This window comes from Lampris incognitus, chromosome 14 (genome assembly GCF_029633865.1).
Source record: "Lampris incognitus isolate fLamInc1 chromosome 14, fLamInc1.hap2, whole genome shotgun sequence".
In the NCBI taxonomy this organism is placed as follows: Eukaryota; Metazoa; Chordata; class Actinopteri; order Lampriformes; family Lampridae; genus Lampris; species Lampris incognitus.
In genome coordinates, this window is record NC_079224.1 from 10,721,351 (window position 1) to 10,738,623 (window position 17,273).

At 46.0% G+C, this 17,273-nt stretch overlaps 1 protein-coding gene across 1 annotated transcript in view; it reads left to right on the top strand.

Moving 5' to 3' along the window:
- The first annotated feature begins 5,207 nt into the window (after positions 1-5,207).
- LOC130123588 (acyl-coenzyme A thioesterase 11-like) overlaps positions 5,208-17,273 on the top strand; it is a 29,124-nt gene continuing 17,058 nt past the window's right edge. The window contains exons 1-11 of the mRNA XM_056292804.1: positions 5,208-5,397; positions 7,077-7,163; positions 8,984-9,184; positions 9,347-9,416; positions 10,500-10,560; positions 11,074-11,178; positions 14,134-14,269; positions 14,946-15,037; positions 15,434-15,495; positions 15,726-15,845; positions 16,151-16,289. Of these exons, the coding sequence (XP_056148779.1) occupies positions 5,283-5,397; positions 7,077-7,163; positions 8,984-9,184; positions 9,347-9,416; positions 10,500-10,560; positions 11,074-11,178; positions 14,134-14,269; positions 14,946-15,037; positions 15,434-15,495; positions 15,726-15,845; positions 16,151-16,289 (1,188 nt within the window). The 5' untranslated portion in view covers positions 5,208-5,282. The remainder of the gene's footprint in view (positions 5,398-7,076; positions 7,164-8,983; positions 9,185-9,346; positions 9,417-10,499; positions 10,561-11,073; positions 11,179-14,133; positions 14,270-14,945; positions 15,038-15,433; positions 15,496-15,725; positions 15,846-16,150; positions 16,290-17,273) is intronic.

The window sequence follows — 17,273 nt, forward strand, 5'->3', positions numbered from 1 at the left end:
TAACAAGGAATTTGAAGATTAACATTTTGATATCCTAAGTGACATTTAATTAATTCAATTATACCTGTGGGAATAGCCCTTATCACAGAAGTAAATTCTTTATATTTGACTGGAAAAGATTTGGCTTTTAGGAAATGTTCATAACTATAAAGATTGCCTTTATCATCAAACAAAACTGTAACAAAGATTATACCCCTTTCAATCCAGTTCTCTTTATACATACATTTCTTGTTAACAGTGCTATTACCATTGTTCCAAATTATATCCTTATGTGGTAAATAGTTGTGAACATAACACAATTTCCAATTAAGACAATAAGGCCTGCTGATAGAACTTTGAGAGTTTTATCGGCAATTTAGAGACAGTGTAATTACATCCCATTAGAAACTTTAAGCCAACTAAATTTCTAAATATATTGTGTGGTATAAAATTCCATGATGATTCTGGGAGCTCCAAACGTTTTTTAAGCCATTTGATCTTGAAGGTGCAATTTAACTGGACAAAATCTAAGATTTCCAATCCTCCTTCAGCTCTCTCCACTCTGGGTATTTCTTTTTTAAGGTAACGGTGTCTGTTTTTCCATACAAATTTGATAAATAAATCATTAACTTCTTTACAGAGCACGTCATGAACATAGAGTGACAAAGTAGGATAAACCAATCTTGATACTCCTTCAGCCTTTGTCAATAACACTCTTCCAAAAATGGAAAGATCTCTCTGAAGCCACATATCAAGAACTGACTTGGTTTTCTTCATTTTAGGAAGAAAATTTAGCTGCTGTCCGAGAGCCACGTCCTCCATAAACTGTGGTTTTATGCAATCAGCCACCTTTAGATTAAAAAAACAGCAAAGTTTGAATTGCTTAATTTAGATAAATAATACAATAGCATGCTTCAGCATCCGGTGATGATGGAAATGGACCTACATTGGGGGAGATGCACCAAAATGAAGAGTCCTAAACACTTCAAAATATTGATTTGAAAAATATTGCTGCTAATCCAATCAGGAAACGTGCAGGTCCCGCGAAACATGAAGGTGTTTGAGTAAGTTACTGATTGCCCCATTTCCCCCATTGCCACATTCTGTTACATCAATCAAACACTAAGGAGGCCACTCCAGTGAGAATTATCCATCCATCCTTTATGTGGACCGCTTATCCTGCTCTCAGGGTCGCGGGGATGCTGGAGCCTATCCAGCAGTCATTGGGCGGCAGGCGGGGAGACACCCTGGACAGGCCGCCAGGCCATCACAGGGCCCACACACACACACACACACACATTCACACCTAGGGACAATGTAGTACGGCTGATTCACCTGACCTACATGTCTTTGGACTGTGGGAGGAAACCGGAGCACCCGGAGGAAACCCACCCAGACACGGGGAGAACATGCAAACTCCACACTGTGAGCCACTGTGTACTGTGGGCACTGGATCAGCCAAGCTTCTGATTGGGCCATTTAACTTAAATGGCCCAATCAGAATTCAGAAGACCTCCTTTCCTCCCCTCCCACACTACCACTCGTCTCCCCTACATTGCCTCTGGGTAGGAGATGAGTGGTTGTGCAAAAGCGGGAGGAAAGGAGCATTAGTGGAGAATACTGGGCCTCTGCTTTGTCACCCACTAAACACACTTGCCAGTGGGCAAACCTAGATGATTCTCATCGGTCAATTCTGCTGTCCTTCTCCATGTTTTGTTACTTCCTAGTTTGTTGCGGCTGGTATTTGTGACTTCCTAGTGGGAGACAAGGTGTGGCATGGGAAGAGGAAAAAGAGCAGCGCTGAAACGGTGACTGTTCTTGGTGGCTGTGCAGGTACCAGCAGGCCTGTCAGGATTCAACCCTGAAACACTCTGCAAGTTCCTGGCTCTGTACTTGAATGGGGACGTCTTTGTTCCAGTTGCATGCCGAACAAGCTACCAGAAGATCATAGATGTGCCCCAAATATAGACGTTTTTAAACCTGGGTTAAAAACATTTCTTTTTTTCTTGTGCCTATGATTGGGCATTAAAACTTGCAGCGTATTCCTATTGCACTTTAATTCTGGAAGTACATCTCTAGTCACTCCCGGCGGGGGAAGTGACTATGTATTTATTCAAATTTTTTTGGACTTTGTATTTTCTTTTTATAGGACCTGTCTTTTAATTACATTACTCTTTTTAATTACTATTTCAAGGTACATTTTATGTACTTTGTACTCTTAATTATAGCGGTGAAAATATTCAAAACACAGCGTACACTTCAACGGATTTTATTTCTTTAGGTGAGCCTTTTCTTAAGTGGCTAAAATGCATTTTGTCCATGTCCCATTCCTCAACCTCCATGCCGGCTACTCCTGCTGAGTCTCCAAACTGGGAGCACACAGACTCCCATGTACTGCGGGTAGTACACTGACTAGAAGTCCACTTCAAAAAACCCGAACTATCACTTTAAAGATGAGAGAAAGGGAAAATAATGACACTTACGTACATTTTTCCATTTAGTTCAGTTAAAGCCTGCTGGGAACACTTCAACCAAATTTATGTGGAGTTATTTTAATATTATAATTATTCAGTTTGATCAAACTTAACTTCTTGCAGTTTAATTGATTCCATTTTCATGTCTTGGAAATTATTTATTTTTGATTATAAAAGAATTTCTCTCAGGTTGTTATCTAGTACCTTGAAAACCTTATATATATATATATATATATATATATATATATATATATATATATATATATATAGGGTTTTAGCCCTGTGTGATGGCCTGGCGGCCTGTCCAGGGTGTCTCCCCACCTGCCGCCCAGTGACTGCTGGGATAGGCTCCAGCATCCCCATGACGCTGAGAGCAGGAACAAACCACAGCTTCTCTCTTCCTGAGCAGCATCAGTTCCACTGTCTCCTCTGTTGATTGTTGCTCAGTAAAAATGTTTTGTTCTGAAAGTGTGCGGTTTGTTTGGACTTTTTTATTGCTTGCATTGGTGGCATTTTGTAATGTCAGCAGGCTAATACGTGAATCGACAAATGTTTATATAAATACTTGAACTACATAGAAGGAGCAACACAACAGTTTGATGACTGAACTGAATAGTCACTTGCTGTGGCAGCCGGACTCGGGAAGACATAGTACCTGGGAGTTTGCTGTGTTGAGACCAAACCTGAGGAAATTGTGTCTCTCGCCCTATGGCCCAGTACGCTACTACTTTCCTGTCATGTAGGATACACTAAAAAAAAGGCCCCATCTTGGTATCAAGCCACAATTTGCTCACAATTTGCTCCCACATGTCTACCGTCATGATGTACCTATGGGGTTTAGTTTTAGGCGGGTCCCAACACCAGCATAAATGAATATGAATCCTTACAGTCCACAGGCACAGTATTTTCAGACCCAGCTTGTCGCTAATGCAGTATTATATAAAGATTTACTTCCATCCAGCCATTATCCAAGCCGCTTATCCCAACTGGGGTGACGGGACGCTGAAGGCTATCCCAGCAGTCATTGGGCGGCAGGTGGGGAGACACCCTGGACAGGCCGCCAGTCCATCACAGGGCCCACACATTCACACCTAGGGACAATTTAGTATTGCCGATTCACCTGAACTACACGTCTTTGGACTGTGGATCAGGTTAATATTCAGGTAAAAAAAAAAAACTCATCATAGATCTTAACTCACATCATACGACTCACATAATAGACACTAAAACACAATCTTTTATGTGTTACTTAAACATTATCCAGGAATGGAGCCAGTTCACTTCAAATTGTATTAACTCTGTAATCCATATTGTAAAACGTTTTGTGCAAAAAAGACGGACAACACTTAGCTTTAGAGTAAAGATCAGAATGAGAGATTTTTTCCCATTTAATTGCTTGCTTTCTTAAAGATTTACTTTATCACGGCGAATAAAACTCGTTCTGGCACACACTCGCCGCTCCGGCTCACCGGAGCAACATAGTAGACGTGGATGGACGGTAGCTTTTTTTTGATGCAATCCAGTATTTTGAAAACCCTTGTGACGTGTGACCGCGAGCGGGACAGTGCAGAAAGGTTGGGAACACCCAAAGCGACATTGTCTGTATCCCGTCGCTTACGTGCGTTTGGGTCATTATGACCACGGCTGCTAAAACCCAGCAGGATCAGAAGCAAACATGTTCCCTCGTTCTTCTTGGCAGGCTGAGGACTACGTGTGGTGAACAAAGTAAGATATCTGCTCACATCATCAGGGAGGATCTATGTGGTGACGATGATGTGCAGCGCCGGTGTTGCAAACCACGCACAAACCAATATGCTGACACACAAATGTCATATGTGTACAGACGATGTTGACACTGCTCCCTTTAGGGCCTACTGTGCTCCACTCCATACTGCCCACTTGTGGTGCAGTTATAGCAAAGCAGACATGAAAAAGCTGCAGGTACCGATGCATTCAGAGTCTTGCTCGAGCCTCCAAGAAGGAGAAGTGCAAGTCACGTGTTCGTGATGTCCCCACTTTTCATGCTGTGTTGAGGAATTTTAAGTATATGTATAAATTTATGGGTCGATTAATTGACTCCGGAAGTGTAATTGTAATGCTCTTAACTGAGCCTACACAAAGTGACCCAAGGTACTCTTCTTGTTTCTGGAAACACCGGAATAATGCCTGTATAGGTTTTAATCATTGTGGACTTGTCAACTGCTGTTAGCTGTATTGTTGTGTTGTTGTATTTTTCTTTTTAATATGGACCTACCAATGTGTCTGAACAAAGTAAGCTTTGATTTGATTTGATTTGTTTGATTTGATTTGATTTACGGTGCATGTGACGTGTCCAACAAACGCCCTATTGGCGGTGTTGTCAGATTATGTATCCCCAAACAAATGTGCATCCCAGATATCCGTTGCGTCGTGGCAACGCGCATGCGTTCACTCAGAGCTCAGTTGCATTTTTCACGTAAAGGAATGAAAAGCAGCAACAGTTGGATTGTGTACCAGTTTGTTTTTGTTTTTGTTTTTTCGTTTTTGTTTTTGTTTTTGTTTTGAACTGCTTTTCAGATTATAGTCCCGGTTTTTCAACCAATGACACATGCCAAAAGCGAACCTTTTCAGCCGCAGTTTGTCTACTTTCGCTTCCCTACTCTGTTTGCAAAACCGTGTTGGCAATCTAGAAATACCAAAAAAAAAAGAAGAAAAAAAGAAAAAAAAGACGATGTTTAAAAACAAAAAATAAAATGAAACGTAAGGAAGGGCGGATAGAAAATAGTCAAATAATAAGTCCCAAGTATCCGCGGCGTCGCGCGGGTTTATGGGAGACGTATTCTTTCGGGGATGCGAAACTTGCCGCGTAAGGGGCCGGCGCTCGTTCGTTGGCAGAACGGACCAAAGCAGCGACGGCGGCGGGGCGTCAAGTCAAAACGTGGCGATCGTCTGCTTCAACTCCGAGGTACGTTGGTGCGTCGGGAGGCGCCGTACTTTCTGATGACGATCCGGGCGTCGTGCCCGCTGTGGTGCACGGGGTTAGGGAAGAAGAGCGTCGGGATGAAACGGTGGCTACCTGTGGCCGAAGCCGTGGACGAAACACTCGAGTGTTGAAGGCGCTCCGCGTCTCTGTAAAGTCCGCTCTTTTCCGTGTTTTATCTCGTACTTCGCTTGTGACGCCACTATAGCACGCGAGGGAGTTGTGCCATCACTCCTCAGGTATGCGTGCTTCAGCCGCATGATGAACATGCGCTAATATGGCGATTTTAACTGAACGTCTGACTCGTTTCCCCAGCGGCGGCTGGTGCTAAACTTTTTTTTTGGGGGGGGGGCAGTTTACCTTGGCGCAGCACACCTGACAGCTGCTTTAATGTCCGCACAGTCACGGAGTTATTAAGAAGGACAATGTAGCCAGGGGCGGATCTACGGGGTGGCAAGGGGTGGCAGCTGCCACCTCTGGGACACAGTCTTGCCACCCCTGTTGCCACCCCATTTATAAATCAGATAATATGTTTTAAAAGTATGTTTTATGTACATGCATGGTGAAGGTCAATGAGACCCGCACCAAACTCGTCTCAAACAGAAGTCGCCGATTTAGAATCCCCCTCCCCCTCACAGGCGCGGATCTACAGGGTGGCAAGGGGTGGCAGCTGCCACCTCTGGGACACAGTCTTGCCACCCCTGTTGCCACCCCAGGAAAAAATCTCTAGATCCACCACTGAATGTAGCCTATAGATTTTATCAGAGTTACGCAGACGGTGGATGATTGACAGTCGAGACGAGGCGTGGTGGTGGGTGCGAACAAGATTGACAGCCACGAGAATTGTCCAATCACGTTAGATTATAAAAAAATTAAAACAATACCAATTCTCTGCCAGTAAAAGTGGGCGTGTCTGGGGCGCCACAGAAGAAACCAATCAGACAGCAGCCTCAGGTCACCTGCTCGCCACAAGTTCGTGGGTTTACATAAGGTGTGGTTTGGCCGGCGCCCCTCACCCAGGAAGTACATGTATTCAGACACAAATCAACCAAATACCATTTGAACCGATATTTTAATGCTGCTAACAGGCGCTCACAGACTGAAAAACACTTATTTATTTCATAATTATTTGCATTATACAACTAAATTATATTTAACATGTTTAAGTAGAGGGGCGGCACGGTGGTTAGCGCGGTTGCTTCACAGCAAGAAGGTCCTGGGTTCGAGCCCCGGGGTAGTCCAACCTTAGTCGTCCTCTCTGTGGAGTTTGCATGTTCTCCCCGTGTCTGCGTGGGTTTCCTCCGGGGGCTCCAGTTTCCTCCCACAGTCCAAAGACATGTAGGTCAGGTGACTCGGCCGCACTAAACTGTCCCTAGGTATGAATGTGGTGGTGAGGGAGCTCTGTGATGGCCTGGCGGCCTGTCCAGGGTGTCTCCCCGCCTGCCACCCAATGACTGCTGGGCTAGGGTCCAGCATCCCCGAGAGCAGGATAAGCGGTTCAGATAATGGATGTTTAAGTAGATTTTAATCTCTTGATATTTGAAGGGGGCAGTGCCCCAGCGCCCTGTACTGGCCAGCCACCACTGAGTTCAACTATAGGAGACTTAAGTGTTTTAATTCTCTGACTGTCTGATTACCCTGAACACAATTTTCAATATTTCCAGTCCCACCTTGTGTCTTGGCCAAGTGTATTCACTGGGTTTTTCCTGGTCTTGGAGGAGGAATCGGCTTACATTCCACTCAGTCAACAGGTAGGCTGATACACCACTGCATTCATTCTCACTTGATACTATACAGCCCACTTGTGTCAGACGTGCTTCAACAAACTCGGGAAAAGAAACAGAATAGAGGAAACTGGTGGTGTAAGGCTGTCACTTGGCTGGCACAGTCTAAACCACATGGTCATGTATACCCTCTGTGCAGTCTGCATCACTCTGACCAGGTAAATCATGTGAATACCAAGGCTGATTTTTATTTTTTGGGTTGTCACAGAAAGTTTAGCATCGACACAAAATTGCTTTAGAAATTGTGATAGTAGACTTTGTCAGGATTTGCTGATCTTCTCCGTGACTCACAGTGACAGGCTGTATTTGGCGAAGTACAACTGGGTGCTGTCATATATCCTGTGTGCGCCCAGCTACCGCGCAGCTGAATCATTAAATAATTTGACTGGGAAACTTGCCAAAGTAAATGTTTAAAACCCTTTAAATAAAGCATCTGTGTAGGTTTGGTTTAGAAGCTGGTGGGTCGGTTTTGTTTTTTTGCAACTGCTGAAGTCAAAGATCGTGTTGTATGGACAAATGTACCGACGTGCTTGCGGATCCGAGTATGAACGCGTCTTTTCTGTGTAAAAACACATTTATTTCTGCAGTTTTATAAGAAAGTAATTCTCGCAGTACTCTCATAGTGGGCTCTTCCCTTCCTTTCTTTATGAGGGATTACATTTCATAATACTTATAGTGCGGATTCCTTTTTATTCCTTTGTAGGCGGTGACACAATATGTAGTATTATTCCACAGTATGCTGGGTCCTTTCTTAACCACATAGCTTATTTCAGCCTGCTGTGCGTGAAGCTAGCTGGGTGGTGTTAGAAAGTTAAAACGCGGTAATGTGTCACATCCGCTTGATTGTGTCTGATGGGTTGGGGGGGCCGGGTCGTATTATCAGCTCCAAAAACGTTTCAGTTGTATACAAACACAGTTTTATGTGAAAGGCTAATACAGACAGGCTGCTGTAAAGATAAACTAGTCACAAATCTGTACAAATAACAGCGGCTACATCCTATGACGTCATCGTGGTTTGGGGCTCTGCTGGCGGTGACATCACAGGAAGGGATCCGAGGCATGTGGGCCCAGATCCCCGACAACATGACCCCCTTTCCTTTACATATTTTGGGCATCTGCTGTTGTTTTGTTTTGTTTTTTACTCCGGATAAAATGGATTAAAATAGCCAAAGGTCAGACTATCGGTTCTGAACCACGTTGGGGCCCTAACGGCAGAACATCCGAAGTACAGCATTTAACACACGCAGTACAGCTCAGCAGCCACAGTGAAGTTCAGCGGCGTACAAGTACTCTGCAAGAGGACCTTAAGCAGCTTAGTGTGTTTAGTACACACTTCAGATTGGACGATAGTCTCCGACCTGTGAATTATTTGCCTTATTTGCTGGTACTTCCCAGGGCAGACAAAACCGTACAGCTGTACTCATGTATGCAGACGTGTGATTTGAGCCACGGTCCGCTTTAAATGACTGCGGTGAAAACTGGAACGCACAGGGAGACAAAAGCGGGTGAACAAACACCTGTTGTTTTGAGCCACCTTGCAGCCATTAGTCAGTTGCTGAGGGCCTCCGTCCGTGGCGCTGTCGCGTGTGTGTCGTAAATGTGCACCGTAGTCATTAGGCTGACAGGCCCCGTAGTATGCGAGATTAGCTGCGGACAGACACACACACACACACACACACACACACACACACACACACACACACCGTATATAAGATGTGCGCAAGCGACCAAACACAACATTCCCTCCCACGCTTCTCCATCGCTGATCTCTGAACCTCTCTCCTCAGCCTCAAACATGAGTTTCCAGACGCAGAGCGGCCCGCTGGGTGAGGAGATGGAAGAGGAGGAGGAAGAGGGGGAGGAAGAGAATATCAACCCGACAGAGATGAAGATGAGTCAGATTGTGATGCCGTGTCATAGCAATCATCGCCAGGAGCTGGGTGTAGGCCAGCTGCTCAAGTGGATGGATTCTACTGCCTGTCTCTCTGGTAGGGTCGGTGGGTGTGTGCCTGTGTGTGTGTGTGTCTTTGTGCAGGTCCTTTATTTTATCCACAACATGTGTCTCCTAAGTGCTGTTGTGATTCATGTGTGTTGTTTAACTGCTCAGTCCCCCAGACAGGAAGTGGTTTATTTCTGTTTCTTGTCGGCAGCTGAGCGGCATGCTGGGTGTGCTTGTGTCACGGCCTCAATCGACGACATCCACTTTGAGCACACCATCAGGTACTGGATATTTATGTGTAACGATTTTGGTCGTAGGGGGCGTCCGGGTGGCATAGCGGTCTATTCTGTTGCCTACCAACACAGCGATCGCTGGTTCGAATCCCCGTGTTACCTCCGGCTTGGTCGGGCGTCCCTACAAACACAATTGGCCGTGTCTGCGGGTGGGAAGCCGGATGTGGGTATGTGTCCTGGTCGCTGCACTAGCGCCTCCTCTGGTCGGTCGGGGCGCCTGTTCGGGGGGGAGGGGAAACTGGGGGGGAATATCATGATCCTCCCACGCGCTACATCCCCCTGGTGAAACTCCTCACTGTCAGGTGAAAAGAAGCGGCTGGCGACTCCACATGTATGGGAGGAGGCGTGTGGTAGTCTGCAGCCCTCCCCGGGTCGGCAGAGGGGGGCGGAGCAGCGACCGGGACGGCTCGGAAAATAGGGTCAAGTACAACTGGGGAGAAAAGGGGGGGGGGGGGGAACTCTCCCCCGAAAAAAAAAAGATTTTGGTTGCGCTGTCTTTGTGTGTGTGTGTGTGTGTGTGTGTGTGTGTGTGTGTAAAGACCAATGGCTTTACATCGGTCACTGGTTTCACTGTTCACTTTACACTGGTTTCTAATGCCCCTTTTCCACTACATGGTACCGGCTCGGCTCGACTCGCCTCGCCTCGCCTCGACTCGCCTCTGTGCCGTTTTCCATTACCGACAGACCACGGCGTGGCTCTTCAGCTCCCCGTTTTTGTTTTTGTTTTCAGTTTCAAAATGTACTTTTTAGATAGCTCCGCTTCGAAGGCTCCGGTATTTAAAAAGGCTGGGGGACGTCCCCCATGCGCCCACTGACGACGCGGAGATGCATTTCTCTGACCAATCAGAGGTCTGCATTGATTTTGGTACCCGCTGCAGTTTTTTTCGGAACCTCAACAAAAGTGGTACCAGAGAAGGGTAACAGCTGCCAAAATGCCGGTGCTTTTCCAGTCATGGAAAGCGAAAAAAGGGTGAGTCGGGTCGAGTCGAGCCGGTACCATGTAGTGGAAAAGGGCCATAAATGTCAGTAAATATGCTCATTCTGTCTTTCTCCCTCCCTCCCATCTTGCAGCGTGGGGCAGGTAGTGAATATCAAGGCGAAGGTCAACAGAGCCTTCAACACCAGTATGGAGGTCAGGCCCAGCCACAGAGTACTATTCCATTACACTGTGAACACACGGCACGTGTCCATAGATACATGCAAACACATTCACGGAGTAATTCTTTGTGCCCTTTTTGTCTCTCTGAAACATTTCCCAACTAGCTGATCTCAAACAAATCATACATAATAGTAAAAACCTATCATAAGCTTGTTATCCAAAACGTTGTATTCGTATAAATGGGTATTTAAGCACTGGAACAGGAGTTGGTCAAGTATTGATGCTATTTGGACAAAATGATGACTGTACATTTCTGAACTATGTCATGGGCTTATTGCGTATGGCAAAGGTAAAGTAAGTTCACCTCCAGCAGTTCTCTTTTGCTGAGTATTGGATCAAAGAAGCCATCGCGGGGAGTCCTGAAATCCAGTTCTGTAAACTGAACTGTGAAGCTGTGACGACTGTTTAGTTTCAATCCAAGGTTTCACGAAGCCGCCCCGGGTGTAAATGTAATGTAATTTTGTGTGCTTGTATTTCATGTCCCAGGTTGGCATAGTGGTGAGCTGTGAGGACTTGTTTACTGATCGTCACTGGAGGGTTTGTCAGGCTTACGCCACCTTTGTTACTCAGCGCACACACGCTGGAAACAAGGTAGGGGTTTTGTGTGTGTGTGTGTGTTTTCGTGTGTCTATACATGTGGTTTTAGTTTTCACCCTCTAACCCTATTGGGGGAGGGGTTATGCTTACCTGTATATGGGTACATATTAGGGTCCCTGCTCATGGAAAGGGAGAGGCCTTTTCAGTCCCATTGTTACAGAGAAGGAGGTTAACAGTGTTGATGGTAGCACACATGACTAGCATCTCTGTAACTGGGCCTCAACCCCAGGACACACACACACACACACACACACACACACACACACACACACACATGAGAATTATTAACAAGAATTATATTTTTCCATTGTTCAGCACATGTACTTACAATTTACAGTGTTACAGTTTCATTTAGCAGATGCTTTTATCCAACGCGACGCACATCTGAGAGTTAATACAACACAAGCAAGTCAGGAGGCGACAACGCAAGCAAGTGCCAAAAAACTAGGTTCAGGTCCAATAAGACATAGGCATCAACAGGCAGAGCACAAAGGCAATTCATAGGATGCGTAGAAGCAATTTTTTTTCTTTTTTAATGAGACCACCAGGTGTGGAGTTGTTCGAGAAAGACATGGGTCCTTAGCTTCTTCTTTACGATGGAAAGGGACTCAGTGGATCAAATGGAGTTTGTTAGTTCGTTCCAAAACCAGGGAACTACAGAAGAGAAGAGTCTAGCTAGTGACTTCGAGCCCCATTGTGGCGGAAGTGCCAGGCACCTTTCATTGGCAGAGTGTGGTGAACATGACTGAGGGTAGACCTGAATGAGGGAGTTCAGGTAGGCAGAAGCCATTTTAGTTGCTATTTTGTAAGTGAGCATTAAGGTTTTGAACTTGATGCGGGCAGTAACTGGGAGCCAGTGGAGGGATATGAACAACGGCGTGACGTGCTGTTTTGGGTTGGTTGAATACCATACTTGCCGCCACGTTCTGGATCATTTGCAGGGGAGGTTTGAACGTGCATGCAGGGAGACCTGCCAGTAAGGATTTGCAGTAGTCAATGTCAATACATGATATAACAAGAGCCTGTACCAGGCATTGTGCTGCATACTCAAGACAGGTAAGGTCTAATTTTCCTGATGTTGTGCAGGGAAAATGGGCATGACCAAGCAATCAAGGCCATGAGAACCTTAAAGGTTCGTTCGTCATCAATCAGGAAATCCAGGTTTCGGCCAGACTTTGTGGGCATGAGTTGATACGAGTTGGATATTGATCTGTTGTTGATGTAAGGCTGGGATGACAAGGAGTTCAGTCTTAGGTAGGTTAAGTTGAAGGTGGCATTCTTTCATCCATGCAGACATATCAGCAAGGCATGATGATATCCATGCCGAGACTGTGACATCATCTGGCGGGAATGATAGGAAGAGCTGGGTATCATCAGCATAGCAATGGTATGAGAAACCATGGGAGCGGATGGTTGTAGCAAGTGAGGTGGTGTATATTGAGAAGAGAAGGGGACCGAGCACTGACCCTGAGGAGGCATGGAAGCCAAGACCCCATTGGAGAGCTGGGTTATTGTAAGGGACCGGAAGTTTTGGCGGAAGGAGACCCTTTGTGGAGGAACGTGATGGTGTTCCAGTAAGTAAATTGAATAAAGAAGTGGTCTGACAGATGTAGGGGGGTGACAGTCAAATTTGCTGTGGCGCAGTTCCGAGCCAATATCAGATCAAGAATATTGCCCGCTTTGAGTGTGGGAGGGGTGGGGACCTATCTGAGGTCAAGAGAGGACAGAAGAGACAGGAAGACAGTCGCTTGGGTTTTGTCGGTAAGGAAACTCATGTCTCCCATGACAATCAGTGGTGTGTCATCATCAGGAAAGGCTGAGAGTAACATGTCTAGTTGGACTACAAAGTTCCCCAGTTGACACCGTGGTGGGCGGTATATGACAACCACAAATGGCTTAATGGGAGCAGTAACAATGATTGCATGGTGTTCAAAGGAGGAGTTGTTGCTTAGAGGAGAAAGCTTGGTGAATTTCCACTCTTTGGAAATGACAAAATGTGGCTAACTCATAGGAAAGAAGGGAGACTGAAACTGTAGTCATCTTTGGAAGCTCAACTGAGCCTGGATTTAATTCCTACCGCAGTGAACAGACTACCCGGAGTTGGAGGTGCACCCGGAAAAAATAACAGCTGGCCGGTCGACAGATTAACATTACTGGTCCTGGTCACTACTCGTAGCTTAGCTATAGGCTAACATCTAGCATGGCATCCATTTTAGCTCGCCGGAACAACCCCGTACCGCCTCCACGCCCAACAGAATGGAGTGAGTGTAGGAAAGCAGAGTCAACAGAGAGTGCGGCCGGTGTGGCAGTTTTTTCTGGACGTATCCAGGTTTCGCTCAGGGCTAGTACCTGAATGCCTGGCAGATTAGCAAGTATTTACAGCTGATTGGCACTTCCATAAGCCAAAAGTAAAGGAGTGAGTAGAGAAGGCTTTCCTGAGTGACTAGAGGTGAGGTTGCATTGTCTGTGACAGATGCAATTGTTTCGATAACGGTGAATGACAGGGACATCTTGGTAGCACATGGTGGGTGAGGCAGACAACGAGAGAAAACAGTAGAATAGGGAATTACCAGTCAGTGTCCTTGCTCGGTGGACTCGCACAGGTAGACTCGCAGGTCTTTACCCAATTCGGCCTTAACACACCATTTGATCTGATTTCTAACATCATACTGTGTTAACACACACACACACACACACACACACACACACACACACACACACACACACACACACACACACACACAGTGACTACAAGATTTGCTCTCTAGTCGAGGTGTATTAATGAAAATGGTTTCGTAATGGTGCCTCTTTGTGCAAGCAAATTTAGGTTTTATTATATAAGCAGTTATTGAACAGCGTGTGTGTGTGTGTGTGTGTGTGTGTGTGTGTGTGTGTGTGTGTGTGTGTGTGTGTGTGTGTGTGTGTGTGCGTGCGTGCGTGTGTGTCTAGGTAAAGTTAAAGCCCATCACACCCCTAACCCAGAGAGAACAGGTGGAGTACAGAGTGGCCGCCGAGAGACGGAGGATGAGGTTGTTACACTATGACATCATCAAGGACCTGCTCTGTGATAGGGCCTTTCAGCAGGGTAGGTCTGCACAAGCAAACAGGAGGGGGGGGGGCATAGAGATGGCTATGAAATATCTTAACCAAACACATTTTAGCATCACAGTTGCTGTTCCATGGGTCGTTGATTTTGACTTTACCGTGATGCTGAAAAGTATCGAAAGCTTCAGTCTGGGAGGTTGTCGTTTACTGACACTTAGGGTGACACCGGAAACTATGAAACAGAACAGCATTGCCAGAGTTGGGCATCCAGGTAGCGTAGCGGTCTATTCCATTGCCTACCAGAATCCCAGTGTTACCTCTGGCTTGGTCGGGCGTCGCTACAGACACAATTGGCTTTGTCTGCAGGTGGGAAGCCGGATGTGGGCATGTGTCCTGGTCACTGCACTGGCACCTCCTCTGGTCGGTCGGGGCACCTGTTCAGGGGGGGGGGGACTGGGGGGAATAGCGTGATCTTCCTACGTGCTACGTCCCCCTGGTGAAACTCCTCACTGTCAGGTGAAAAGAAGCGGCTGGGGACTCCACATGTATGGGAGGAGGCATGTGGTAGTCTGCAGCCCTCCCCAGCTCAGCAGAGGGGGTGGAGCAGCGACCGGGACGGCTCAGAAGAGTGGGGTGATTGGCAAAGAAGGGGGAAAGAATCCCAAAATAAACAAGTGTTGTGTGTGTGTACGTGTGCGTGTGTGTGTGCACGCTAGCTGACTGCTTGGCAGTAGGGAATGCAGTGGCAGCAGAGAGGACGAAGGTGGAGAGTTTTGAACTGGTACTGCCCCCCCATGCTAACCATCAGGTGATCTGACGTCTGTCCACCTTATCTGACATTCTATGTATTATTTTATCCTTTTTTAGGTTTGGGACTCATCAGAGATTTCCTGATATATCAGTATGACAATACCTTGATACATTTAAATGATGTGATTTTTTTAGAGTAATTTATTGTGGTTTTCTTTCAGTTAACTGCAGTAAAACACTTAGATAACATTCCAGTTTCACCCGATGTGAAAATCAACATCATTCTGAACTACTACAATAAATTCCATACCTTTTGGCCTTCCATTTTATTTTTTATTATTTTTATTTATTTAAGTTCCATTTTATTGTTACGTTTCATCACTCACCATCCATCAGTATGGTACTGTGGGTTTATGTGTGTTTATATCAATGTTTCTCCCTGCCTCAACATCAGGTGAATACATTTGGAGGACAGATCATGGCCTGGATGGTGAACGTTGCTACAATCGCTGCTAGGTATACCCCGCACACACACACACACACACACACACACACACACACACACACACACACACACACACACACACACACACACACACACATTTGTCGTGTTTTAGTGTTAACAGTTGTAACTGTCAACCCCTATACGCAGATGACACATGTATTTATCCCTTCTCTCTTAACACACTCCCAGTTCATTTTTCTTTATTCCATCCCTCTTCGGCTGTCGCGGTGTCTCTGTACAGTCGTCTGTGTCAGGCACACCCCATTCTGAGGAGCATAGACATGTTTACCTTCAGAGGACCGTCTCAGGTTGGGGACAGACTGCTGTTGAGGGCTATAGTCAACAATGCCTTTAAAAACAGGTAAGAGATGGATGGATAGATAGATAGATAGATAGATAGATAGATAGATAGATAGATAGATAGATAGATAGATAGATAGATAGATAGATAGATAGATAGATAGATAGATAGATAGATAGATAGATAGATAGATAGATAGATGGGTTGGTCTTGCAAAATTTGTGTAATTCAACACCAAATACTTGGTGTTAAATTGAAAAAAAAGGATCATATTTCAAGTGAAAGCCTTTAAAAAGCATGGTTTTATATCCATGATATTGGTGTGTGTGTGTGTGTGTGTGTGTTTGTATGTGTGTGTGTTGCAGTATGGAGGTGGGTGTGCGTGCAGAGGCCTACCAGGAGGAGGGACCTAACAGACACATAAACTCTGCCTTCATGACCTTTGAGGTGCTTGATGAAAATGGAAAGCCGCGCACACTACCACGGATACAGCCTGAAGTGCTGGTCAGTTGCCCAATAGGAACAGACAAAATCACAACAACAGTCATGTTACTAGGGGCGTCCGGGTGACGTGGCGGTCTATTCCGTTGCCTGCCAACATGGGGATCAGCGGTTCGAATCCCCGTGTTACCTCCGGCTTGGTCGGGCGTCCCTACAGACACAATTGGCTGTGTCTGCGGGTGGGAAGCTGCACTAGCGCCTCCTCTGGACGGTTGGGGCACCTATTCGGGGGGGGACCGGACCGGACCGGACCGGTAGGAATAGCATGATCCTCCCACACGCTACGTCCCCCTGGCGAAACTCCTCACTGTCAGGTGAAAAGAAGCGACTGGCGGCTCCATGTGTATCAGAGGAGGCACGTGGTAGTCTGCAGCCCTCCCCGGATCGGCAGAGGGGATGGAGCAGAGATCGGGACAGCTCGCAAGAGTGGGGTGATTGGCCGCGTACAGTTGGGGAGGAAAATGGGGGGGAAAAATCCCCCCCCAAAAAGAAAACCAATCATGTTTTTGTATTTAGTCGCTGACAAAATAATCTAAAATGTCATCCTTTGGCTGCAGTACTCCAGTTAAACTGGTCAGTTGTGTGATGGTATATATGAGGTAAGATCCTTTTCTGTCAGTATTCCCGCTTTCATGCCTCTTTGTAAGTCCTGTCTACCGACTCAGCATATCAGCTACCATCTTACCCGGAAAGCAACGTGTCGCTTATCATTTTCCAGGGCTTATAAACCGCGGTTGTGTTACTGCTTTCATAATTCTATTGCCCCCATGTCGCCTGATGCCTTGCTGAGATTGAGGAGAGTCAAGGCTAGGTGTGAACAAAGAGCATAGCCATAAACATTAATAACTCCAATCTGAGTCAACCGCAGATGTGAGTCACATGCACGAGCATAAACGGTTTAACCCATTTTATTATATTGTGAAAATAAGACAGGTGTTATTATTTTTGGTTCATCCGGTTTTCCTCCAGTTCTGCTGTGCTGAGATC